This window comes from Heterocephalus glaber, unplaced genomic scaffold (genome assembly GCF_053883595.1).
Source record: "Heterocephalus glaber isolate CG9 unplaced genomic scaffold, H.glaber_assembly_v1.0 deba00001141, whole genome shotgun sequence".
In the NCBI taxonomy this organism is placed as follows: domain Eukaryota; kingdom Metazoa; phylum Chordata; class Mammalia; order Rodentia; family Bathyergidae; genus Heterocephalus; species Heterocephalus glaber.
Window position 1 is genome coordinate 892,678 of NW_028258201.1, and position 24,448 is coordinate 917,125.

Sequence of the window (24,448 nt, forward strand, 5' to 3'; positions counted from 1 at the left end):
AGCATTGGGAGGGAGGGGGAATGGGGTCCCACTTCCAGGGTCCAACATACACAGTGGCAACTGCCCAGGAAGCTCCCCTCAGAAACCAGTGGGGAGGTGAGGAGGATCCTTGATGCCTGGGTGTCCCCAACTTTCCAAACCCCCGCCCCCGTGATGGAGAAGAAACCGAGCCCGAAGGTGTAGGGCCCACTACCACTTCCTGCAGATGAGCTCATGGGTTTCTCCACCAAGGAAGTTTTCCGCTGGTTGAATGAGAGCCTTTCCCCGCCCTCCTCCTGCCTGGGGCTATAAAGGCAGCTGTCTGCACAGCAGCCAGACACCAGGGACCAGCCGGGAGGGAGAGAAGCACCTCCAGACCCCTCTGGAAAAAGCCCAGACAACCCAGACAGGCGGGTTCTGCCCCTCTCACACCCACCCTGACACCGCAGCCCTCTCTGCAAAGGACGCCATGAGCACAGAAAGCATGATCCGGGACGTGGAGCTCGCTGGGGAGGAGCCCCTCCAGAAGGCAGGGGGCCCCCAGGGCTCCGGGCGGTGCTGGTGCCTCAGCTTCTTCTCCTTCCTGCTCGTGGCAGGAGCCACCACGCTCTTCTGCCTGCTGCACTTCGGGGTGATCGGCCCCCAGCGGGGAGAGGTGAGTCCCTGACACCCTTCACTCTGACGGATGGAAAAGGGGGAGAAAGGGGGCTACAGAGATGGGGCCAGGGAAAGAGGTGCTGGCAGGGAGGGCTGGGGAGGAAAACCATGGAGTCAGGTGAGGAGGCGGGAAGAGGTGTGGAGAGGGTTGAGGGAGAGAGACAGGGGCGGGATATCGACACGTGCTCACTATGAGTGCGTGCATGAATGAATGCGCAGGAAGACAGGCACAGATGTGGAGGGAGATGTGAGGTGTGGGGAGAGATGGGGAGACACAGGTGGTAAAGATGGTGAGACAGAGATGCAGGAGATAAGACAGTTGAGGGAAAGATGAGGAAAGAGTTGAGGGAAAGAGAGATAAGGAGAGACCTGAAAAGAGAGATAAGAGAAGTGAAGAATTTGTCTGGGCCACGCCTAGGGTTCGGGCAGTTAGTGGAAGAGGTGTTGAACAGACAGATGAGTGGATGAATGGAGAGACAGAACAGGTGGCAGAGAGGCCAAGCCGGGTGCAGCCAGCTGCTTCTCCTGGGATGCTAACCTCCTTCTCCCCAGCAGCTCCTGAGCAGCCTGCCCTTCAGGCCCCTGGCCCAGACACTCGCGCTCAGTAAGTTTCTCCAAAGTCTCTCTCCTAAATCTGGGTTTGGATGGGGTGGGTGGTCATGGGACGGAAGGAGTCGGGGAAATTTAGGGTTTTGGGTTTTGGGGGAGAAGAAATGGAAGTCAAAGCAGATATTTGCTGGGAAGTTTAAGGATCTCAACTTTTTCTCTCCTCTGTTCTCCACAGGATCAGCTTCTCAAAGCGGGAATGACAAGCCTGTTGCTCATGTTGTAGGTAAGTTCTCTGAGCCTTGGGATGGAGGAGCAGATGGGATGCAGAGCAACAGGATGTGGGCCTGCGCTGGGCTGGGAATAGTGGGTCTTGCAGACAGAGTGCAAGGGTTGCCAGGGGAGGGTAGAGGAACAGGGAGACCGTAAGGGGGACTCAGCCCCATGGGGTGTGGGAAGACAGAAGAAACCGGAAGTGGTGGGCAGAACTTAAGGGCCAGGATGCGGAGAGTGAACCAGCAGGGCCACACTGACTCACTTCCCCTCCCTCCAGCAAACCAACAAGGACAGGAGAAGCTGGAGTGGCTGAGCAAGCGTGCCAATGCCCTCTTGGCCAATGGCATGGATCTAACGGACAACCAGCTGGTGGTGCCTTCGGACGGGCTGTACCTCGTCTACTCCCAGGTCCTCTTCAAGGGCCAAGGCTGCCCCTCCTACGTCCTCCTCACCCATACTGTCAGCCGCCTAGCCATCTCCTACCAGGACAAGGTCAACCTCCTGTCTGCCATCAAGAGTCCCTGCCAGAAGGAGACCCCAGAGGGGGCTGAGCTCAAGCCCTGGTATGAGCCCGTCTACCTGGGAGGGGTCTTCCAGCTGCAGAAGGGAGACCGCCTCAGTGCCGAGGTCAATCTGCCCGACTATCTTGACTTCGCGGAGTCCGGGCAGATCTACTTCGGGGCCATTGCCCTGTGAGAAGGACAGATGTCTGTCCACCCCTTCCGCCCCCACCACAGTCCCTGTTGTTATTCACTCCTTCAGGTCTCCTCATCCTCTTCTGGCTCCGAAAGGGAATTAGGGGCTCAGGGCCAAACTCCAAGCTTGGAACTTTGAACAATGCCACCACTCAGAAACCCAGGGTGCGGGGATGTGTGGTGTGGACGATGGGATGCTCACTAACCACCATCAAGAATTCAAACGGGGGCTTCCGGTTTGGATCTCTGAATCCAATTGGGGACATCTGGAATGTGAGGATCAGGAAGCCTTTGGCTTGGGACACCCCTGGGGAGACCTCACCTAGAGCTTGACGTGAGTGAACCGCAGGCCTTCCTTCCTCCAAATGTTTCCAGAATCTTCCCCGAGCTATGGATCCCAACCCCCTCCACAGGGCCAAGCCTCTCTATTTATGATTGTACTTGTATTTATTATTTATTTATTATTTATTTATTTACTGATGAATGTATTTATTTGGAAGTTCAGAGTATCCGGGGGCCCACCATAGGAGCAGCCTTGGGCCGGACATGTTTTCTGTGAAAACGGAATGACCTATAGGGTGTTCCCCTCTGGCCTCCCGGCCTCTGTGCCTTCTTTTGCTTTTCTTTAAAACAAAATATTTATCTAACCCAGTGTCTTAATAATGCTGATTTGGTGACCAACTGTTGCTGCATCGCTGAAACTCTGCTCCCCAGGGGAGTTGTCTGTAATCGCCCTACTGGTCAGTGGCGAGAAATAAAGATTGCTTAGAAAGAAACCTGTTTGTTCTCTTGCATAGACTTCATTCTGCATCTCTCTCCCTGAGGGTGGGAGCCCACACACTTAGTCTTGTGGAGCCCAGGGTTCCCTTCCTAACACAGTCCAGTAGGCCCCCTCCACCAGGAAACAGGAGCCAGAACCTAATTACCTTTCCCTCGGCCCCGGGAACTTCCCGCTGTGGGAATTCCAAGTCCCTGCTGGGAAAGTACTGCAGCTCTTTCCGGCTGTTGCTGTGGCTTGGGGGAGCCGGGAGGAGCCACATTCTCAGGTACCTGAATCACAGCCAAGGGACTTCCAGAGACTCAGGTGTCTGGACTACAGATCACTGGATCCCAGCCACTACCGCCCCCAACCCTGTCCTGACTGTGCTACCGAACCAGTCAACCTCAGCTGCTGAGGTGGACAGGATGCCACCACACCTGGGCCCAGGAGGGAGGAGGCCCAGCCTCCTCTTGAGTCCAGCTGAGCACTTGGCATGGTGGGCACTGAGGGAACTCTGCCTACTTCCTCATCCTGCTGCCAGCTGTCTGTGTCCTTTCCTCTCAGTGGGTGAACCTCAAGAGACTAAAGAAAATGAAAAAACAAACAAACAAAAAAACAAAAAAGAAAATGAAAAAACAAAGAATGGGGGCTGTAGCTCAGTGGAAGAGCACTTGTTTAACACATGTAACACCCTGGGTTCTAGCCCCAGCATGGCAAAAACAAATAAAACCCCAAAAACCTCAAGGAATAAGATATGGGTGACTGGACCCACTTATCATCTTGATCTCACTTATCTTTTTAAGAGACAGATGAGGGCAGAGGTGTGAGGCAGTAAGTTGGAAAGAAAAAAGCATCCCTGTTAAAGAAAAAATTGCTGGGGGTTTAGCTCAGTGGTTCTGGCGCCTGCCTCACAAGCGCAAGGTCCCGAGTTCAATCTCCGGTACCAAAAAACAAACAAACAAACAAAAAATTCTCATTTGGGCCGGGGATTTAGCTCAGTGGTTCTGCCGCCTGCCTCGCAAGCGCAAGGACCCGAGTTCGATCCCCGGTACCAAAAACAAAAAAAAAAGAAGAAAAAATTAGTCAAAGCCAAGTACAAGCCCCTGGGTTTAATCCTCAACACCACAAAAAAACAAACCAACCACCTCAGCGGCTCCATGGTACTTGATAAAACATCATGAAGAAGGTTTTATTCAAGGTTATGGGCATCGGCACAGGGACTCCTGAAGTTGGGAAGGGAGACTGGGGTCAACTCCAAACGCAGCATGGGCCAGTGGGAATTGATAGCCAAGGAAGGGTGGGAGTCAAGTTATGGAAAATGACCAAGAGGAAAGAAAAAACAGGAGTCGGGGAATTCTGGCTAAAAGGTCTGACAGGATACTTGCTGAGTCTGGCCAGGTGATCAGCCCTCACCTGGAAGAGGGTGGAAGATGAGGAACCTGAGCAGATATTGGGGTGGTGATTGGATTTGAAGGCAAGGGCGGTGGGCTTTCAGGAAACTGACCTGGGGGCTGGGGATTTAGCTTCGTGGTTCTGCTGCCCGTCTGCCTTTCAAGTGTAAGGTCCCGAGTTCGATCCCCGGTACCAAAAGACAAAAAAAAAACAAAAAACAAAAAAGAAACTGACTTAGCAGGGTTGTTTGCTCAAACTGGATTTTACAAGGAAGAGTACAAATAAGCATAGGAGAAGATCTAGAAGCCCAGCTAAAGTTTGCTGGAGCTAAGAATCACTGTAACCCGCCCATGCCATGGGAAGTCTCTGCTGGACACAAACTCAAAGACCAGAGGCTGGGCTGGTGGCTCAGGCCTGTGATTCTAGCAGTTGGGAGGCTGAGGCAGGAGGATTGCCATGAGTTCAAGGCCAGCCTGGTGTACATGGCAAGACCCTGTCTCAAAAAACAAAAAAGGAAAGAGAAAAAGCCAGAGACAAATATGGACTCAGAAATGGAACCCAAAGAAAAGGAAGCCCCCATGGGGCTCTGAAGTCGGTTTTCCTCCGTGGTGGGTTGCCAGGAAGGGGAAAACCAACCGTGTGGTATGCTGCCAGGGTGGGGTGACCCACGGGTGACCTAAATAGGGCCTTGGGTTCCCCTCTGCTTCCTCCATCCTGCGCTGAAAGTGGGTCACGGTGTGGGGCAAGTGCTATCACTCACCCCGCGGGGCCCCCCATCTGACCCAGAGCCGCAAGAAGGGTGTGGACCTTCCTCCCGCCTCAGGCCTCGGGCTGCTGCCTCCTCCCTGCGTCCTCCATCCCCGCTGGCGGCTCCTCTCAACGCCCTGCTCACTGCCCCCAAGACCCGACTGCGGCTTAGGGGTAAGGGGTTTTCAGCACCCAGCAGGGCAGTGCTGGACCCGCCAGGCCACCGTACAGGCGACTGCTCTGTGCCTTCCTGGGCCTCGCCTCCCCTAAAGGACGCCCCTCAGGGTGGAGCGAGCCGGGGGAAAGGGTCAGTGCCGACCGGGGGTGGGGACTCCGTGGCCCAGGTCCTTCCGCCCTCCGAGCGGACTCCTGGGGGGCCTGGCGTTCCGGGGCGGGGGCAGCATCACCCCAGGGCAAAGGTGTCCAGGGTCACGAATGGTTGCGAGCACCGGGAAAAAATCGGAGACTAGCGAACTCAGGCCGGAATGAAGCCAGTCTTTATTTCATCAGGCCCAAGCTCGGCTTCCAGGCAGCGTCCCCATCGCCCCGGCCGCCGCCGGGTGCGGGCGTCGGGGCGCCCTCACCCCATCATCACGGCCCCGAAGAAGGTCTTGCCCCGCCGGTAGTCCACCAGCTCGGGGTGGCTGATGTTCACGTACACCCGCTCGCCGCGCCGGAGCTGCACCAGGCCGCCGAGGCCCACGCTCGCGTACCACAGCGGCCCGGGCTCTGGCCTCCCGGCGCGCTCGGCGCCCGGGCTCACGGTCTCCGCGGCCTCCAGCAGCAGCTCGGGCGCCCCCGGGCCGTAGGCGCCGCCCGCCCGGAGCAGCGCGCTGCGCAGCGTGAGCGCCCGGCTCGGCGCGGCCCGGCCGGCAGGGGGCGCGCGGCCGCGGTAGCCCACGTGGCAGTAGAGGAAATAGAGCCCGTCCCGCGGCGGCGCCAGGCCCTCGGCGCGCGAGAACCGCGTCCCGCTCCGCAGGAACGCCTCCTCCTGGTGCGCCTCCCAGCCCAGCCCCTGGCCCTTCGTCCAGGCGCCTGCGGAGAGACGGGCCGGTGGGCTCTGGGGCCCGGGCCGCAGGGTGGCGGTGCCGCCTGGGGCTGGCGGGAGCCGGGCTTTGCCCCGGGGGCTAGGGGAAGGCAGGGGGCATCGGCATTGGCGTGGCGGAGCCGAGGGACCTCGCCGTGGGCGGGCGGAGCGGGGCTCGCGCTACGAACGCGTCCGGCCCACAGCGTTACCTATGAGGTGGGCAGCCGGGAGCGGGCGGCTGAGATCTGTTTCTGGCGCCTCCCCCGGCAGCTCCCGAAACCCTGGAACTGCAGAAGAGTCGGCGATTGAGGAGGGGCCCCCGAGGGCGACGGAGCCCAGGGGCGCCTGCGTTCCTGCAGGCGGAGCGTGTGCAGTGCACTGCGAGCCGGGAGTCCCTGAGCGGCTGGAGGGCGGGCGGGCGCTCTTACCCAGTCCTTGCTGGGGCTGTGCTCCTGGGCCGGGGGTCTCCGTCACCTGCTGGGTGGGGTCACGGCGCCCAGAGTTCAGCTTCCGCTGAGGCCAACCCCGCCCCTCCCACGCGGACCCCAGCCCCGGGCTCGGGTCTCAGCGCCATCTGCAGGACACGCTCCCCGGCAGGGAGAGCAGGCGAGGCGTGAGTCACGGCAAGAGGAGAGATGCAGCCCCGCAGAAACGTGGGAAGAGTCAGCGAAGGGACTGCCATTCCACAGGGACAGCCAGCCGAGCCAGGTAGGCCAGAGGCCGGGAAGCCAGGGAGCATGGGCAAGACCCAGCCCTCGGGGCCGGCTGCAGCCACTCACCGATCCTCCCCGCTCCTGCGGCACCAAGGCCAGCACTGCCAGGACCGTGAGGGGCACGGCCAGCAGCAGGGTCACCAGCGAAGTGGCCCCTGCCACAGCCAGCAGGAAGCAGCCCCTCACCTGGGGCCTCCCACTCGGGCCCTGCAGCCCCAGCGCCCCCATCCAGACTGAGCCAGGGCCAGGGAAGGGGGGCTTTCATACTTCAGGGGTGGGGCCACCCCTCCCTGCAGACCCACACACCTGGCTGGGACTTTCCGCACGCCCCTCCCTGCTCCCCTCACCCGGCTTCCTGTTTACCCAGAGCTGGGGTGGGGGTGGCTGGATGCCTGGGTTCTCTGAATTGGGGAAGGAGTTAGTTGGGGTAGAGCGACACTTTGCAAGGCAGAGCTGGCGGGGTTGGCTTTCAGATCTTCCAGCCCAGTGGGAAGGGAACCCAAGCCCCAGGGAGGGATGGTAGCTGCAGACGGCTGGGCGGCCTGCCCCGCAGTAACAAGGCAGGATCCAGGGCTCCCTCGTTCTCTGCGTTCCTCAACCCGAGGTGGCTGCTGAGACTAACCCAGGTCCAGGGCGGAGTCGGATGACAGCAGCTGGGGCCCAAGGGGTGGGATGGCTGCGTCCCTGAGAGGACCCTGTCCCCACCCTGAGCCAGCCTCTTCCCACTGCCCTGCTGACCCTGACTCCACGCTCTAGGTGGGAAAGGCAGTGGCCGAGGAGGGGTGGAAACGGAGCCTTAGCTCTCCAGCTGCAGACTGGAGTAATGAGGCACGCCCACCCTCAGCTTCAGGTCCTCAGGTCCTCCGTAGGTGTCTGCTAAATGCCTGCAAGTAAACGAATGGAAGAACAAAGGAATGGCCAAGCAGAACAAACGGCAAGGATCAACTGAGTGGAAGAGGTAGGCAGTGTGGGAGGAATGAGAGACCAGGGCCTCGGAACTTGCAGGCGGGCCCAGACCATTGCCCCTTGATGACATCTTTAGGTATTTGGGTAATATAATAATACAGCTAATATACAAGTAGCACTGGGCATGTGGTGACCGCTGACCTACATACTTCCTGTGCATTAATTCTTTTAATTCTGACAAAAACCCAAAGAGCACTGGGCGTGGTGGCGCGAGCCTGTGATCCTAGCACTCAGGAGGCTGAGGCAGGAGGAGTTCGAGGCCAGCCCCAACTACATAGTGAGTTCCAGGCCAGCCTGAACTACATAGCAAGACCCTGTCTCAAAAAACCCCCCAAAGACAAAACAACACAAAAAAACAACCCTCAGCAGAAACAGACACAGAGACATTAAGAACTGTGGCTCAGGGGCAACCCACTTTCCGGTCCCATTCTGTCTCTCAGCCAGAAGGTTTCTTTCTCCCAATAAATTTTTCCTTCTCTTAAAAAAGAAAAAAAAAGAACTGTGGCTCAGGTGTGGTGTTCCAAGCCTGTATTCCCAACATTAAAGAGGCTGAGGTGGGTGAATCACTTGAGCTCAGGAATTTGAGGCCAGCTTGGACAACAACACAGCAAGCCTATGCACAGAGAGAGAGAAAGCAGAAATCTGTGGATGGACTGCAAAGTGGGTTAGAGGTGCAGTGTTTGCCCAGCCTTTGAGAAGCTCTGGGTTTGATCCCCTAAGAAAGTTGAGTTCTGATTCAGATTTGTGCATTTCCCATAAATTTTGTCTTCCTAAGGCAAAAAAAAAGAAATGGGGAAACAAATACTGAATCTAGCCAGTGATTAGCATGCTAAGGGGATTTAGAGATGACATGTAACAATGTTTGCATTTTCTTTTTTATTATAACAAAAATACGGAACACTTCATGAATTTACATGTCATCCTTGTGCAGGGGCCATGCTAATCTTCTCTGTATCGTTCCAATTTTAGTATGTGTGCTGCCAAAGCGAGCACAATGTTTGCAATTTTGAAAGATAAAAAATGATGTAAATGGGTGTGGTGGTACACAACTATAATCGCAGCACTGAGAGGCTGAGGGAGGAGGATTCCCTGGGCTAAACAGTGCAACCCTGTCTCAAAAAAAGAATAGATGAGGGAGGGACAGGGATTTAGGTCAGTGGCGCTGCGCCTGCCTTGCAAGCGCGAGGTCCTGAGTTCCATCCCTGGTACCTCAAAAGAATAGGTTAATATGTGATAAATCAAATATACAAAAATATTGATTATAGAATTTAGGTAGTAGGGATCAGTTTGCTGAACAACTTTCAATTTTTCTCTAAGTTTGAACTTTTTAATAAAATTAAAAATTATCACACATCCCTGACTATTGTTTTGTGGGGGGAACATTGAGGATGGGTGGGGGAGGAAGTAGAAAGTTCCCGAATTTGGTGAGCAAACGCCAATTCCTGTGGACCCAGCACCAGATGGCCTCCTTACCCTTTGTCTCTGCGTGACCCCCTGGCCCCGCCTTTGCCCCTCACAGACCAGCACCCCTCCACCCCACAGTGCTGCTGTGAGGCTTCACCCAGGGCTTTGTGGAGAGAGCCTCGGCCTATTCATCACTCTCAGTCCTGTGCTGGGCCCCAGGATGCTGCCTCCGGTGGGAACTCCTGGGTCACCCACAGCTCTGCCAAAGCCGATGTGGCATCACCTGTCTGACATCTACCCACAGTGCCAAGCAGTGGCCTCCTGCTTCCTTTGCTGCTCTTTAGACAGAGAACCAGCCTCTTGGGACACCCACAGTCCGCCAGGGGAGACCCCACGCTGTCCCCAGAGCTGTCTGAGGCAGAAGCTGGGGTGCAGGGGACATGTCCACCAGGGAAGGCACCCATGGGCTGTGGGCAGCTCTGGCAGCGGGATGGAGGAGTGGCTGCCGCTGAGGGCGATTACTATCCTAGTTATTGCCCAGGCCTCAAAGGAAAGATGTTGTAACCCCAGCCTCAGCTGCACTTCCTCTCCTACCAGTGCTGGGGAGGCTCCCTGGTGGGTTGGGGAAGTTGAGGCAGAGGAGGGGCAGGAACATGTGAGGTGGCCTGGGAGGCTCTGGATAGCTAAGTGTTTCCCCGCTGCAGGCCACAGGTGCTGGATAAGCAGGGGTCAGCAGGGCCACTGGTGCAGGAAACCCCGGTGAGGGGACACTAGGATGGGGGTGGCCGAGCATGGATGCGAGTTTCCCTGGGCCTAGAGGAATCCTCTGTCCAGCGTCTAACCTTCTGTTCCCCAAAGAAATAAAAAAGAATCTGGGCGGGGACTTAGCTCAGTGGTACCGCTGCCTGCCTTGCAAGTGCAAGGACCCAAGTTCGGTCCCTGGTTGCAAAAAAAAAAAAAGAATACTTCTGGCTGGGCATGGTGCTGCACACCTGTGATCCCAGCACTCAGGAGGCTGAGGCAGGAGGATCGCTGAGTTTAGGCCAGCCTGGGCTACATAGTGAGTTCAAGGCCAGCCTGAATTACATAGCAAGACCTGTCTCAAAACAAAAAATGAGGGGGTGTGTACTGGGGATTTAGCTCAGAGGTTCCACTGCCTGCCTCACAAGCTCAAATGCAAGGACCCAAGTTGGATCGTCCATACCAAAAAAAAAAAAAAGCCACTTCTGCCCCCTAGAGCCTCATGGCCACACGGCTCACCTGTACCATGCGCCTGCCTCCCTCCCGCGCCCTGTCTGTCTCAGGCTGTAGTCCGGGGATCTGGTGCTGGGGGGAAACCAGCAGCCCCTTTTGCCCTCAAACAGGAACCAGTGGTTGGAGGGCAGGAAGTGCCTGAGAGGAAGGTCTGAGCCCAGACTCCTCCGTGCCCCACTTCACTGCAGCCCAGCAGGCCTGCTCTCCGGGCCCCACAGCTGAGGGGCACTGGGCACTTCCTCTCTGCTCCCCACCAGTGTCACCCGCCCCACCCCTCCACCTCCCCTTCTCGCTGTGTGGCACCCAGACTCCCCAGTGCCAGAGAGGCCCCTCAGACAGCAGGAGGGCCTGGGCTGGGCAGAGCTGGCCCTGGGCCTAGCCCTTCCACTTCCGGCAGGATGTCCTCATCTGGGAAAAGGGCACCGTAACTCTCACGCTGCCGGTGAGGATGAGGGCCTGCTCAGAGTTAGCACACAGGCGAGGCTCCTCAGCAAGGAAGGGCTGTGACAGGCCTCACAGATGAGGAACTTGAGGACAGTGACTAATTCCGGCCAGAGGGCCAGGCGAGGGGAGGCCAGCTGATGTCAGCCTGCAATGGACAGTGGCGGTTGCTCCTCGTGTGAGTACAGCCCGGCATTCCACACAGGAAGAAAGGTGGAGGTCTGGGAGTCCTGGGGAAAGGCGGTATGCGGTTCACAGCAGGTGCTCAGGGGCGCTGGGGACCAGCCAGAAAGGGGGGGCAGGGACCCCAAGGGAGCCCCAGAAACAGCAAGCACTGTGGGAAGCCACCGAGGGTGAGCCGCACCAGGTGTGGGACTGGGTCACGGATGAGGGACACGCGAGCGCCTCTGCTGGGAGTGAGGCGAGGAGATGCAGAGGGAGAACTCTGAAGTTTATTCTGCTTCTGCAATGGTTGGACATGGGAACTGAGATCCCCTCGACCAGCCAGGAAGACAGGAGCTGAAGAGGGAAAGGACCTCTGATCCCTCTCCCCGCAGGCTCCTACCTCTACTGGGCCTTGGGGCTGGGCGGGCTCCTGCTGCTGCTCCTGCTCCTCAGCATTCTGGCCGCCTGCCTGTGCCGGCTCCATCGGAGAGGTGAGCCTGCCCTCGCCCTGAGTCACCCACAGCAGCGCCTGCCTGCCCGCCTGCCCGCCCAGAGAGGGCCCAGTCCCAGTGACCCTGACAGAGCTGGCCGTCGGGGGCTCCTGGGAGGGGCCGGGGTGGGCAGGACGATGCCCCTGCTAGGGCACTTGGCCCTGGGGTCAGCCCAGAGGCCTGAGAAAGGGAGGAGGAAGAGCACACGAGGAAGTGAGGCAGGGGCCATGTGGGTGGGGACTGGGCAGCACCAGGGCTGAGTGCTTCTTTCCTTGCAGTGAGGAAGCTGGAGAGGAGCTGGGTGAGTCTGGGGCCGGAGCCTGGGCCTGGGACAAGGGGGAGGGTGAGCATCAGAGGGGAAGCGAGAGACAGAAGAAAGACAATGAGAAGAAGCTAAGAGACGCCTGGAATTGGGAAGACAAAACAAGGCAGAAAAGAGAAAGAAATGAGAGACTAGATGAAAAATGAGGGAAGTGAGAGACAGAAAATGAGAAATAAAAGAAAAAGTAAGAGAATAAGAGTAGGGGAGAAAGTGAGAGAGAACAGGTGCCGGGAGGGAGGGGCTTCCGAGGAGAGAGAGGTGGCGGCACCGCGGCAATCCCAGGAGAGAGCAGGAGGCGGCAGGCAGGCCGGTCAGGAGGGTGGGTGAGGGCCCTGTCAGGACCCTCCCGGCAGCGCCTCTGCCTGCCCAGCCCCCGGAGCCCGAGCTGCACTACGCGTCGCTGCAGCGGCTGCCTGCGGTGCGCGGCCACAGTGACGGGGACGGCGTGGAGGAGGACGCCGGCGCCAGCACCGACTACGCCTGCATCGCGGAGAAAAAACCCACCTGAGCCGCCAGACGCCCTCGCCCTGGCCCCGGGTGGCGGTCAGGGTCGCCCTGGGCTCACCCAGTAAAGTCCGTGATCTCGCGCTCCCCTGTCTCGGCTTCTCATTCGTCTCAAGCCCCCCGTCAAGTGAGCGCCATCAAAACTCAAGCGCGCGTCTCCCACCCACATCCGCCGGGCGAGGAGGGGTGTTTAGGGCGAGAGCTCCCCACGGCCTCTGGGCCTGGCGGAAGCAGGTAGTCGACAAGTCCCACCATCAGACCTGAAATCTGGCTCTCAGGCCTTCGGGCCTCAGCCTCCTGGGGCTGGGCGAGGCACCCGGTGGGCTGAGCTCCAGGGTGAGGGAGGGGCTGCCGGCTGACTGCGGGCAGCTCTCCCCTGGACCTCTGCACCTCAGGCCTGGTGGAAGGGAGTTAACAGCTGGGAAGCCAGGTGTGGTGGCCCGTCCCTGTAATCCCAGCCCTCCAGAGGCTGAGGCAGGAGGATCGCCTCAAGTTTGAGGCCAGCCTGGGTCACATATTGAGCTCAAGGCCAGCCTGAACTACAGTGAGGCACTGTCTAAAAAAAAGCTGGAGGAGCTGGGCATGGTGGTGCACACCTAGACCCTAGCACTCAGGAGGCTGAAGCAGGGGGACTGGCAGGAGGAGCGCCTTGAGGTCAAGGCCAGCCTGAACTACATAGCAAGACTGTCTCGGAACAATACCAAAGAGCTCGGGGAACTCGACAGGATCTCTGGGGTGGCTGGAGAGTGGAGAAGAAAACACGCGAGACTCCTAGGCAGGAGGTGGCGCTGGGGCAGGATTTATTGGGGTCTCCCGAAGTGGACAGAGGTCCTGGGGTCTGGAGTCACTTTCCCGAGGAGGCCGTGGAGGGGCGCCGGTGTGTTCCCGCGTGACAGCGGCCTGCACGGAGGCCGCGGGAGCCGCTCAGCGCCGTGGCGTGGCCAGAAGCCTCCTGGGCTCCTCCTCGCTCCCGCCCCGGCAGCGCCACTCCTCACCTTTGCCCCGGAAGCACAGGGCGCTGCCCAAGGCCACAGAGAGGAAGCTGAAGGCGAAGAATCCGGCTCGCAGGAGCAGCGCTGCGCTGGACTCTGGACGCGGGGCCCCTGCGTGCGGCCGGGCTGGGGGCCCTGGGGTGAGGGCTGGGTGAGGGGGGTCCAGGCCCTCCGAGCCCGGCCCCGGCCCCGGCCCCCAGCACCTCACCTTTTCCCACCAGCAGCCGGGTCCCGTTCCCCGTCCCGACGCCCAGGCCCAGCACCTCCACTCGGCACAGGTAGACGCCGGCGTCGCGGGCCCGGGCGTCCCCGATGCGCAGCTCGGCCTGGTGCTCCCAGAGGAAGCGCGACGGCGCCAGGGGCGCCAGGCGGCCCCTGAACTCCGGAGTCGCGTTCCTCACCTCGTTTTCCGGGGCCACCTTGTCTCGGTACCACGTGACGGAGCCAATGGCCAGGCTGCTCCGGCTGGCATTGAAGGCGCAGGGCAGCAGGGCAGCGGTGCCCTCCTGGGTGTACACCTCCGGGGCTTGGGACACCCAGAGGTCACAGGATCCTGGGGCAGAGAGCGGGCCACATCCACACCCGCCAGTTACCCGGAGGAGAAGAGCTCGCGGTGGACTTTCTCGAAGTCCAGCAGTCCCGCCTCTCGGGGCCACAAAGGACAGCGCTTTGTGTGTGTCCTTCAGCCCTTTGCCTATACCTTCCGATTTTCTTAACACTGCTTATTAAATCACTTTCCAATCCCCCCCCCCCAACTCCTCATCCACCTCTCCCATGGCTCTCCAGCGGCCTCACTGGTGACTGCTGTGCTGAAGTTTATGCTGCCAGTACCCTGGAAACTCATCAGAATGCGGCTGCCTAGGGAACTAGTGTGGTTGCCTTAGTATTCTAGGTATTAGTTCACTACTGACATTCCATACTAAAGCATCCTTGCTACTTTTTTTTTTTTAATTTATTTTGCTACTTTGTTTTTTATTGGAGCATTAACTACATTTCCTGGTGAAGACACACCTGCAGTTGGTTGAGATCCGTATTTAACTTCTCCATATTTTTTTTTTGTACCGGGGATTGAACTCGGGTCATTGAGCTTGTGCAGCAGGCGTTGAAACCACTGAGCTAAATCCCCGGCCCTTAACTTCTCCATAGTGATGAATTAAGCCAATTATTAAATTCTCTAGTTACAGCCAGGCATGGTGGTACACGCCTGTAGTCCCAGTACCTGGGAGGCTGAGGCAGGACAATCACAAGTTTGAGGCCAGCCTGGGCTACACAGTGAGTTCAAGGGCAGCCTGAACTACATAGACCTGTCTCAAAAAAACAAATTTCTCTAATTAGGAAAATTTATCAGTCATTTTACTTCTGTGATTCTCAAACTAGAGTGTATATGGGAATTACCTGAAGTGTCTTTTTTTTTTTTTCCTCAGTTTAGGTCTCCCTAAATTGCCCTGGGTTCAAGGAATCCTTCCCTGCCTCAGCCTCCTGAGTAGCTGATGCTGCAGTTACCAACAGCTGTTACAAGAGTGACCTGGGGGCCAGGAAGCAGCACAATGCCTGCCTGGAAAGTGTAAGGTCCTGAGTTCGACCTCCCCCAACAACAACAACAAAAAACACAGAGACCTGGGCACCCCCCTAGATCTGGTGAGGTCCTGGGAATTTTCAAAGATTCCCAGGTGTTGCTGAAGCTGGATCTGGAATCTACACTTTGAGAAACCCTACATTTAGTTAACAAATATGACTATAGTTAATGCCCCTCAATTAACTAAAATTGACTTCACTAAAAAAAATTATCTTAAGACTTAATTAGGTCTGCCAGATTCCTAATTATATGTCTAGACCCTGGCTAATCAGCTTAGTTTTATAGGCTTTTTTTTTTTTTGGCTGTACTGGGGATTGAACCTAGGGCCTTTATAGTAAGCTACATCCCCAGTGCCCCTCCCCCCTTTTTCTTTTTTTGGTACCAGGAATTGAACTCAGGGCCTCATGCTTGTCAGGCAGGTGCTATGCCACTGAGCCACATTCCTAGCCTTTTTTTTTTTTTTTGGTACCTGGGATCGAACTCAGGACCCTGTGCTTTCGAGGCAGGTGGCGGAACCACTGAGCTAAATCCCCGGCATGGCTCTTATTTTTTAGTGACTTTTTTTTTTTTTGGTACCAGGGATTGAACTCAGGACCTTCCACTTGCAAGGCAGGCAGCAGAACCACTGAGCTAAATCCCCGGCCCTGGCTCTTATTTTTTAAAACACAGTCACTAAGTAGCTAAATTGCCCAGCCTCTGCTCAAATTTGGATCCTCCTGCCTGGCCTTCCAGAGGGCAAGGATTACAGGTGTGTATCACCATGCCCAGGGCTGGGGATTTAGCTCAGTGGTTCCCCTGCCTGCCTGGAAAGCGCAAGGATCTGAGTTTAAGGATCTGAGTTCGATCCCCAGTACCAAAAAAAAAAAAAAACCTCCAAAAAACCACCATGCCCAGCAAGACTTCTTAAACATCAAATTAATAGCCTCAAAAACAGCGACCAGGGCCAGGGATTTAGCTCAGTGGTTTTGCTGCCTGCTGCGCAAGCCCAAGGACCAGAGTTTGATCCCCGATACAAAAAAAAAATTGACCAGCAACCTGGCCCCTTTTAAGTCCTTTCCTTCTCGCCCTTTTTCTGGTCCTTTCAGTTTTGTCTCACTGAGAGGGCGCTGGGATGGGACCCTAAGGGACCCGTGACCTGGAGGGGCTGTGAACTAGGACCTTCCTCGCACTTGGGTTTTACAGAGGTGAGTGCCCCACCCACCGCCCCTCCCTCGGACCCCCCAAAGCCTGCTTCCTGGGCGTCTCAGTCCAGCAGCTCCTGGAGCCTCCTCCCGCCCCACCTCCCTTAGCATCCTCAGCATCCCGGTCACCTGTGTGGAGCGTGATGAGGATGAGCAACAGCGTCCAGGCCATGTCGGCGGGTGCTGCGGTTGGGGAGCTGTGTGACATCTGAGAGAGGATGCGGCGTGGCTGGAAGCGGCGTGGCTGGGGGCCGAGGAGGCGGTCCCCCAGGCGGCATTATTGGCTAAAATTATATTGTAACAATTTATCCACCCAGCTATGTTGGAGGGCGGGGAATTGAAGGACACCCTGAGCGACAGGAACTCTAGCTGCAGCGAGGAGCCAAGGAGGAAGGCCCAGCCACTGCGACCAGACCTTCTGGGCATCAAAGGGACAGGGCAGGGTAGTCACTTCCTGGGACAAAGAGGACTGACGCATCACTTGCTGAGGACCTCCAGAAATCCTGGTGGGGCCCTTGGCTGTGGGGAGCAGTGGGGGGAGCAGTGCATCAGCTGCAGGGCCCCCGGGGAGGGGACGCTGCTGGCGGGGAAGTCCTTGGGCTCTGGGAAGTGGGACGGCGGCTGGGGCTTAGGTGCTGGCACAGTCAGGCCAGGCTGAGCGGGGAGAGGGGAGCCGGTGGGCCGCCGAGGAGGCCAGGATGTGGTTCCACCACCTCTCAGGTTCAGGAAGAGCCCTTTACCCAGAACGAGCTGCCGGGAGCCCTGCAGCAACCGCCTTCCTCCCCTGCCCCTGCCGGGCCCGTCGTCCCACTGCTCCCCACAGTCCAGCGGCTCTGGGATTTCTGTAATGCAAGCCTGGGAGGAGAAGGCTGGCTGTGGGGCGGTGGAAATGCGTTGGCACCGTTACCCTGGTGGTGTCACCTGGGTTTTGGCGGAGGGCCGAGTGCTGATGGCGAGTTTGAACCATTCTTCCTCAGGCCTCCACCAACAGAACCCACCCCAGCGAGGTCTGCTCACCTGCGCCTCCCGCCAGGTGTGCCTACCCAGCACCACTCTGATCCTATCCCCCGCAGAGCGCCCGGCACATGTGTCCTGCAGATGTAAACGAAGGACTCGAGTTGCACAGCGCCAAGGCTGCAGAGTCTACAGGAGTGTTCTGCTCACCCTGGAGCACATATTGCACACCCCGGGGAGATAACAGCACCCAGAAAAGAAGCAGTGGATGGGACAAGCGCACACCCCGCCCCGGGGCTTTCTGCTCCTTTTGAATCAATACGAATGTTTTTCTTTGTGCCTATTTCTAGCTTTGTGTGTGTTGAGGGCGGGGCCCTTGCGCTTGTGCAGCAGGCGGCGAAACCACTGAGCTAAATCCCCGGCCCTAGTTTTGTGTGTTCTGCAATTCCTGCACAGACTACTCGGTTCCACCCACTGCTGCACGAGCTCTAATCTTTCTTCTAAAGAAGCAGTAATCTCTGGGTTAAGAATGCTGATTTGGCCGGGCTTCGTGCTGCACGCCTATAATCCCAGCACTTGGCAGGCTGAGGCGAGAGGATTGCAGAGCTCGAGAAGGCCAGCTTGGGCTACATAGAGAGCTCAAGAACAAAAAAGAAAAAGAAAGCAAGCTGGCTTGGAGTCAGGCTGGATTCAAATGTCAACTCTCCCACAAACTAGTTGTTATTATTTAATAATAATTAGTTATTATTATTTAATTTCTCTAAGTGCCAGACAACACTCGGGTCACCCAGTCTGGAGAGAAGGGACTTTTTCCTATCTGGAGGCTGTGGAGCTGAGGCGCCACGGCGAGGCAGGGCTGACCTCTGCTGGTCACGGCGCGCGGGCACCCAGAGCGGCTTCTCTCCCCGGCCTCCAGATTCCAGCTTGTTCCGGTCCTTCGGCCTCCTCCTCTCGCTGCATTCATCCACCGCGGGGCTCAGAAGGAGAAAACTTTTCCGCTTCAACTACGGGAAACCCGCAGAATGGGGAGGAGACAGCACCACCGGGGGCCCCTGGCCCGAGGTAAATCTCCACTTGCCTGGCGCGCTCAGTCTCGGGCAAGGCTCCTCCTAGCGGGGAAGGTGGCTTAGAAGTCACGGTACCGTCCTGGCTCCGCTGCTCACACATCGTAAAACAGGGCCAAGTGTGTAAATCCCACTTTAGGGATGAGCGACTAATGAGGACACCCCCAAAATGCAACTTCCACATGGTGATGTTCAAGGGAGCTTTCTTCACAGCGTGCTCGGTGTGGGGTTGAAGGTTTCTCGCCTAGGGTTTGTCTGCGTCTGGACTTAGGGCGCTCCTGGGTTTCTGTACTCATCTTCAGAGTTCGCGTGTTCACATTTTCGTCCTATTGCAGCCAGGTTCCTGAGGGCCTCCCGCATTACACCTCCTAGAGCTGCTTTTGGGGCTTGCCCCTCCTCCCTGGCAAGTTCTGTCCACACCCTTAAAGGCCTCTGACTCCCAGGGTTCCTGGCTCTTTCTAAAGGAGAGCTGCATGTTCACCTTCCTGAGCCTCTTTACGACTGTTGCAGCTCCTGGATGCTCTGAATCCAACTGAACAGGCTGGATCTTCCGTGGACACTTTGACCTTGGGGAGGAGCCAGACGTCACCCGGGCCCGTCCTGGTGGACAGGCAGCTGAGGACGCCCTGTCACGACTGCATGGATCTGCCTCTCAAGTTTGAACCCAGCCTGGGCAATTTACCAGTTTAGCAAACTGTCTCAAAAAAAGGGTGGGGGGGACTGAGGGTGTCGCTCAGAGCAATGGCCTGGGTGAGGGAGATCGTGAGGTAGAGACACACTGGGCCTGGTGAACTCCTTGGGCAGCCAGCTGCAGGCTAGCTGGAGGGTGGTCGGGTAGGACATGGGTGGCTTCTCCTCCTGTCAGTTAATGAATGGCCCCGACTATGAACTCTGAGCATCAGATGAGCTGCTTCTCTGAGGTTTGAGGTTCCCAGCTTCTGACCCCACCACCGACCTTGGGTCTCGATTTCCTGCTGAGAGCGTTTTAACTGCTCCACACTTGTCAGGGCTTAGCTGCACCCGAGCTCCTCAGCTCCCTCTTCATTCCATCCTCTGCTATCTCCCTAACAGACTTCATGTCCACACGAGCCCTCCCAACCGGCCTCCGTCTTGATTTTTGAAACAGGGTCTCCCCGTAGAGTGTGGGCGGGTCTTGAGCTCTCTATGTAGTCCAGGCTGGCCTCAAGCTTCCGGCCCAGCGATTATCCTGCCTCAGCCACAACCCCCAGCACCACATAAGGTTCTTTGTTTCACTTCGTTTTATTTTGCTTTTGCTGTGGATTGAATTCAAGGTCTAATGTTTTATTTTGAGACAACATCTTGCTAATTGTAATTAAATTACCAAGGCTGGGGCCGGGGATTTAGTTCAGTTGTTCCGCTGCCTGCCTCGAAAGTGCAAGGTCCCAAGTTTGATCCCTCTACCAAAAAAAAAAAAAAATTGCCCAGGCTGAATTCAGACCTGTAATTCTATTGAGGCCAGGGCCACTGGGATTACAAGTGGGTGCTACCCCGCCTCGCTTACTTAAGTGACCTTTTGAACACGGAGATATAATTATATACAGTAAAAGACACAGATCTCAAGCCTACAGTTCGATGACACTTGGCAAACACATATCCCCATGTAATGACACTGCACTTCCCCAACCCCAGAAGATCCTACACGGCCATTCTGGTCAATCCCTCTCACCTCCCAGACGTAACCACTGATTTATATGCCTGTAAGCATTCAAGTTGGGCAGGTGGTGCATGCCTGTAATCCTGGCATTCAGGAGGCTGAGGCAGGTAGATCGCTGCAAATTCAAGGCCAGCCTGGGCTACATAATGAGTTAAAGGTCAGCTTCTTAATTTTTTTTTTTTTGTTTTTGGTACTGGGGATCGAACTCGGGTCCTTGCACTTGCACAGCAGGCAGCGAAACCACTGAGCTAAATCCCCAGCCCCAGTCAGCTTAAACTACATAGAAAGAAAGACTGTCTCAAAAAAAAAAAAAAAAAAAAAGGACTTTAATCTATTTTTTTTTTCCCAGTACTGGGGATCAAACTCAGGGCCTTGAACTTTCCAGGCAGGCATGGTGGCACTGAGCTAAATCCCCAGGCCTGAGTTTGATCTATTTTTGAACTTCATATCAATGGAATCATATTGTATGTACTTTCTTTCTTTGTGAGATACTAGGGGTTGAACCCTGGGAGTACTAAACTACATCTAATCCTTTTTATCTTGAGACAAATTGCTCAGGATGAGTTTGAACTTGGGATCCTCTTGTCTCAGCCTCCCAGGTAGCTGGGATAACAGGGATGTGCCACTATGCCAGTCCTTACTATGTACTCTTTATTTCTGTCTCTCTCATTCTGCATAAAGCCTGGGTCAGCACTCCATGTTTTTGCATGTGTCAATAGTTTGCTTCATTTTATTGTTGAATGATTCTTCTATTTATTTATTTATTTTTAGCCACTACTGGGGATCGAACTCAGGACCTTGGACTTGGAAAGCAGGAGCGGCACCACTGAGCTAAATCCCTGGCCCTGGTTCTTCTTTCTCTAAAGACTCTTCAGGACAGACATGGGAAACAGGAGAGTCGGTCTTCAGTGAACCTGGCTTCCGGGCTCGTCACCCGTGTCTTCTCCCTGCCCCCAGACTGGGTTCCAGGGAGTGGAGAGCCTGGAGAAGATTCCAAGGACATGCTGAGGAGAAAAGTGCCCCTGAGAGGAACGTGGGGGGCAGTTGGTCAGGATGGTCGGACCAGAACGCCCTGCCAGGGACCAGAATGAGAAGTCAGTGATTGTCGCTCCCTGCACAGTAAGGGAAGCAGGGGGCGGGCGTGGGGCTCTGCTCAAGATGGACCTTTCGAGGATCGGCCTGCACCCAGGGACACACGCTTGAGGGGCCTGGTCACAGGGGACAGATGGGGAAAGCAGCCACAGTGAGCAAGAAAATCGAAAGAGAGTTTCTTTAGAACTTATAACAGCTGTCCAAGAAATGAAAAAATACCTGCCAGTGGAGAGACACTGCAAACCAAGCATCTTGGATGCCCTAAAGCATGCCTGTCGCTGTGTACACAGGGTGCAAGCAAACAGTGAATTTTTTGATTCTCAGTGGAAATGGATGCCCTCAGACAGACGTGACCGTGTACACTTCCAAGAACACTATACCTTTGTGGCAGTCTTTTCTTTTTTTTTTTTTTTTTTTTTGGGTACCGGGGATCAAACTTGGGTCCTTACGCTTGCGCAGCAGGAGACAAAACCACTGAGCTAAATCCCCGGCCCAGTCTTTTCATTTCTATCCAGAAGGTTAGTGTACATTTCTGAACAGTCTGATCCTGGATGGTAAGAAAGATTTCTTGGAGTCCTCTCACGCTGTCAAGCTGCTTGCCCCTCACGACATGAGGGTGCTCTACACACACACTGCCCGAAAGCAGCTTCCTTTCTGGGCCAGCTGGACCCAGAGAGCATCACAATGTGAATGTGCTCGAGTGAAACCCTCTCGCTGCAGGCCCCACAGAGGTAGAGGCAGAGAGCGAGAGAAGCATTGCTCCCGTTTCGGATTATCCCCCATGTGCTTCTGGAACCTTGCTGTCTAGTGCTGAAAAGATTCACGCTGCCACCACTGCCGCTGCACAAGGACCCGAGTTCGATCCCTGGTACCAAGAAAAGAAAAGATTCCCTCTGGTCTGAAGCTCCTCCAGTCCTAGTGGCTAAAATAATTTTTTATGACAACACACACCTTGGGGTATATTTTTCTTAAAGTAGTCGAAAGAGCAGTGCCTTTGCTGGGCTACTACCTCGGGGTCTGACTGGAACATCGACTCTAACATACTTGGTACCCAGATGGTCCCCTGATGGTTGCCACACACAAAAAAGGCTTGAAGTCTGCGGCCATCTTCCCTTTGAACACTCGCCCATTAGATTTTGTACTCAAAAGCAAGACTTCGTCATCACAGTCTCTAGTTGGTCCAGCTTTGTGAACCCCTGGATCCGGAAGGTCTCTTTTATCATTGGTCAGCATAAAGTACGAACGAGCCCCCAAATGAGGATGTGTTTGCTACCAGAATAAAACAGACAAACAGGAATGACAAAGACATAAAGAAGCTAGAAGAACAAATACACAAACTCCTCTTGCAGCTGGTTCATGGGAGCACCTCCAGCGGCTGTGGCAGCCTGGGCAGCAGTGAGTCACAGGAGTGGGTCAGTGTGGGCCTCACCCAGCAAGTCCAGTGGGCCCTGTGTGGAGGGCACGCGCAAGGAGCCGATGACCTTGCAGCAGGTCTATGCTACTGTAAACAAAATCAAGAACCTGGGTGGCAGCTGTACATCGAGTCAATGCCTAAATCACCAGTCAAGCTGCTGACAGGGAAGCACAGAGCCTTCTGGCGGTGCTGAGCACAAGGCCTTTTCTTCCTCTCAGATGCTGAACAATAGAAATATGTACACCGAGTCTCGTGAGGGTTTGAGGAAAGACCAGCACAGCCCATCCTATCAACAGATAAACTGTATCGATTGTGTCACCAGATATCTGAAGAGCTGCAACACCCCAGCTTTAAAAAGGAAGTGCATCTTGTGTAGGAACACAACTTCTTCATCCTCAGAGGAGGACGGAGATCCTCAGGGTGTCCAGGCTCTGCAAGCTATCGCATGGATCCCCGCCATTCCTACACCGGAAGTGCCCCAAACAGCTAGTCCACAGATGGGGGGGCTGACCCTGTTCACCACAGAGCTGAGCGTGGGCCCGGGTGTGAGCCAGTGCAGCTGCAGCAGCGCCCTCATCCCCGTCTCCTCTCCACACCCCACACCCTGGGGCCAGCAGAGGACGCCGCTATACCGTGAGCCCGGGGCCCTCAGCACACAGCCGGCTGCTTTGGCCTCGGGAGAGATCAGGGGCACACGGCGCACGCACAGGAGGAGCCAGACTATGGGGACCGGTTCCTGTCCTCACTCTATAGCTGCTTTCTTCCGCAGGAGAGCAGAAGCGCAGCCGAGTGCTCCTGAGTCCAAGGAGGTTCTGCCTCCAAGCAGACCAGATGGGCTGGATGCAAGAAAGAGAAGCAAGCGTTAGAAGCTACCGGTGCCTCTGCTTCAGGACGAGCGGCCCTGGTGGCCTCCCACAGCCCGGCTCCCCAGGCCTGAGGTCTGGCGCCGCCTTGGCCCCTCACCTCCTGTCTGTGCTGCCCTCCCAGCACGGCTCGGAGCCCTCTGGGAGCAGGGGACACCGCAGACTGGGAGTGCGCCTGGGAGCCTGCCCGAGCCACCCTGGCCCAGCGGCCTGCACGCTCTGCTGCGCTTCCTGCCCCGCGCTGGGCTACTGTCACGACCCTCCCCTGAACGGCCGGTGTCCTGCTCAGTCACCGCCCTCTCCACATCCACCCTCGGGGGCCGCGGGCGGGAGCTTCTGAAACGCCAACCGAAACGTCAGCGGTGGCTCCAAACCTTTATTTTCTTGGGTTCGAGGACAAGATTTATTGAAAATAAGATGCTATGTGGATGGAACAGTTTTGCAATTAAGTGAAACTTCTTTATAATTCACAAGGTAAATTTAATCCAAATTGAAATTTTTTTCCAACTGAATTTATGTCAATTTGGTTTTAATGGTTATTAATATTTGAATTGAGTATGTTTGGGTTTTTTTTTTGGTACCGGGGATTGAACTCGGGTCCTTGTGCTTGTGCAACAGGCGTCGAAACCACTGAGCTAAATCCCTGGCCCAGAATTGAGTATGTTTTTTAAGTAAAAAGAAATGTACATGTAAACTTGAAAAAATAAATGTGATTTGGGCCAGGGATTTAGGTCAGTGGCGCCACGCCTGGCTCACAAGCACAAGGTCCTGAGTTTCATCCCCGGTACCGCAAAAAATAAATAAATGAATAAATGTAATTTATATATGTTGTTTATCAGTTCACCTTATGATGCACAGTGGGTTTTTCTTTTTCTTGTTTTGTTGTGTTGGAGGAATGGGAGGGTCGCATATGTGGCCCAGGCTGGCCTCAAAGTGGTGATCCTCTTGCTTCAGCCTCATGAGTGCTAGGGTTGCAGGTGCGCACCGCCACACCTGGCTTCTTTTTGTTGTTGTTGTTGTGGCGAAATCTGCTATGGCTATTTCTTCACATACCTCCCAACCGCCTTCCCAGTACCCTAACTCCACATGTGGTCAGCTTTGTCCATCCGACCCTCACCGTGGCTGCTCAAGACCCACGTTTTAGCTGCTCACAGTGGAAGCGTCCACTCTCCAGCCTGTGTGCCCACACGCGTGCTCTCACGCCATCCTCCTAGTGCAGGGCTTCGGGTTCTTTGTCTTCTTGCATTTAACAAATGTGGAGCCAATACCCTAGGCATCCTAGGCAGTGCTGTCATACC

General features: G+C 55.9%; 4 protein-coding genes, 1 non-coding gene and 1 pseudogene across 10 annotated transcripts; 3 read left to right on the forward strand and 3 right to left on the reverse strand.

The window, feature by feature from the left end:
* Nucleotides 1-330: 330 nt before the first annotated feature.
* Tnf (tumor necrosis factor) lies at nt 331-3,527 on the forward strand. 2 transcript variants are annotated; one of them, XM_013072788.3, is made up of 4 exons: nt 331-634; nt 1,189-1,240; nt 1,421-1,468; nt 1,736-3,527. In XM_013072788.3, the coding sequence occupies exons 1-4, from the start codon at nt 449-451 to the stop codon at nt 2,152-2,154; spliced, it is 705 nt and encodes a 234-aa protein (XP_012928242.1). In that variant the 5' UTR covers nt 331-448; the 3' UTR covers nt 2,155-3,527. The 2 variants fall into 2 exon arrangements, with proteins under 2 accessions (XP_012928242.1, XP_021115779.1); XM_021260120.2 differs by having other exon boundaries at nt 1,192-1,240; nt 1,736-3,526.
* A 2,000-nt stretch (nt 3,528-5,527) lies between these two features.
* Ltb (lymphotoxin beta) lies at nt 5,528-9,103 on the reverse strand. 2 transcript variants are annotated; one of them, XM_004847015.4, is made up of 4 exons: nt 6,859-9,103; nt 6,508-6,553; nt 6,289-6,366; nt 5,528-6,087 (listed from the first exon to the last, which is right to left on the reverse strand). In XM_004847015.4, exons 1-4 carry the CDS (start codon nt 7,018-7,020, stop codon nt 5,633-5,635), a joined length of 741 nt encoding a protein of 246 aa, XP_004847072.2. In that variant the 5' UTR covers nt 7,021-9,103; the 3' UTR covers nt 5,528-5,632. The 2 variants fall into 2 exon arrangements, with proteins under 2 accessions (XP_004847072.2, XP_021115777.2); XM_021260118.2 differs by having other exon boundaries at nt 6,508-6,556.
* On the reverse strand, nt 8,645-8,751 carry LOC147828310 (U6 spliceosomal RNA). Its single transcript, XR_015451022.1, has one exon. It is a non-coding gene; the product is annotated as a U6 spliceosomal RNA (small nuclear RNA).
* Nucleotides 9,104-10,629: 1,526 nt separating the features above from the next.
* Nucleotides 10,630-23,972, forward strand: Lst1 (leukocyte specific transcript 1). Of its 3 annotated transcripts, none has more exons than XM_087210372.1 (9): nt 10,704-11,035; nt 11,415-11,513; nt 11,792-11,814; nt 12,206-14,223; nt 14,756-14,895; nt 15,993-16,091; nt 16,197-18,104; nt 18,617-18,790; nt 20,553-23,972. In XM_087210372.1, exons 1-4 carry the CDS (start codon nt 11,011-11,013, stop codon nt 12,341-12,343), a joined length of 285 nt encoding a protein of 94 aa, XP_087066498.1. In that variant the 5' UTR covers nt 10,704-11,010; the 3' UTR covers nt 12,344-14,223; nt 14,756-14,895; nt 15,993-16,091; nt 16,197-18,104; nt 18,617-18,790; nt 20,553-23,972. The 3 variants fall into 3 exon arrangements, with proteins under 3 accessions (XP_087066497.1, XP_087066498.1, XP_087066499.1); XM_087210373.1 differs by having other exon boundaries at nt 11,017-11,118; XM_087210371.1 differs by lacking the exon at nt 11,792-11,814 and having other exon boundaries at nt 10,630-11,118.
* Nucleotides 13,114-16,260, reverse strand: Ncr3 (natural cytotoxicity triggering receptor 3). Its single transcript, XM_087210377.1, has 4 exons — nt 16,188-16,260; nt 13,540-14,052; nt 13,335-13,466; nt 13,114-13,239 (listed from the first exon to the last, which is right to left on the reverse strand). The coding sequence occupies exons 1-4, from the start codon at nt 16,258-16,260 to the stop codon at nt 13,184-13,186; spliced, it is 774 nt and encodes a 257-aa protein (XP_087066503.1). The 3' UTR covers nt 13,114-13,183.
* Nucleotides 19,353-23,972, forward strand: LOC147828311 (period circadian protein homolog 3 pseudogene; annotated as a pseudogene). The gene has a single exon (XR_015450956.1). The product of XR_015450956.1 is annotated as a period circadian protein homolog 3 pseudogene (transcript).
* Nucleotides 23,973-24,448: the final 476 nt, after the last annotated feature.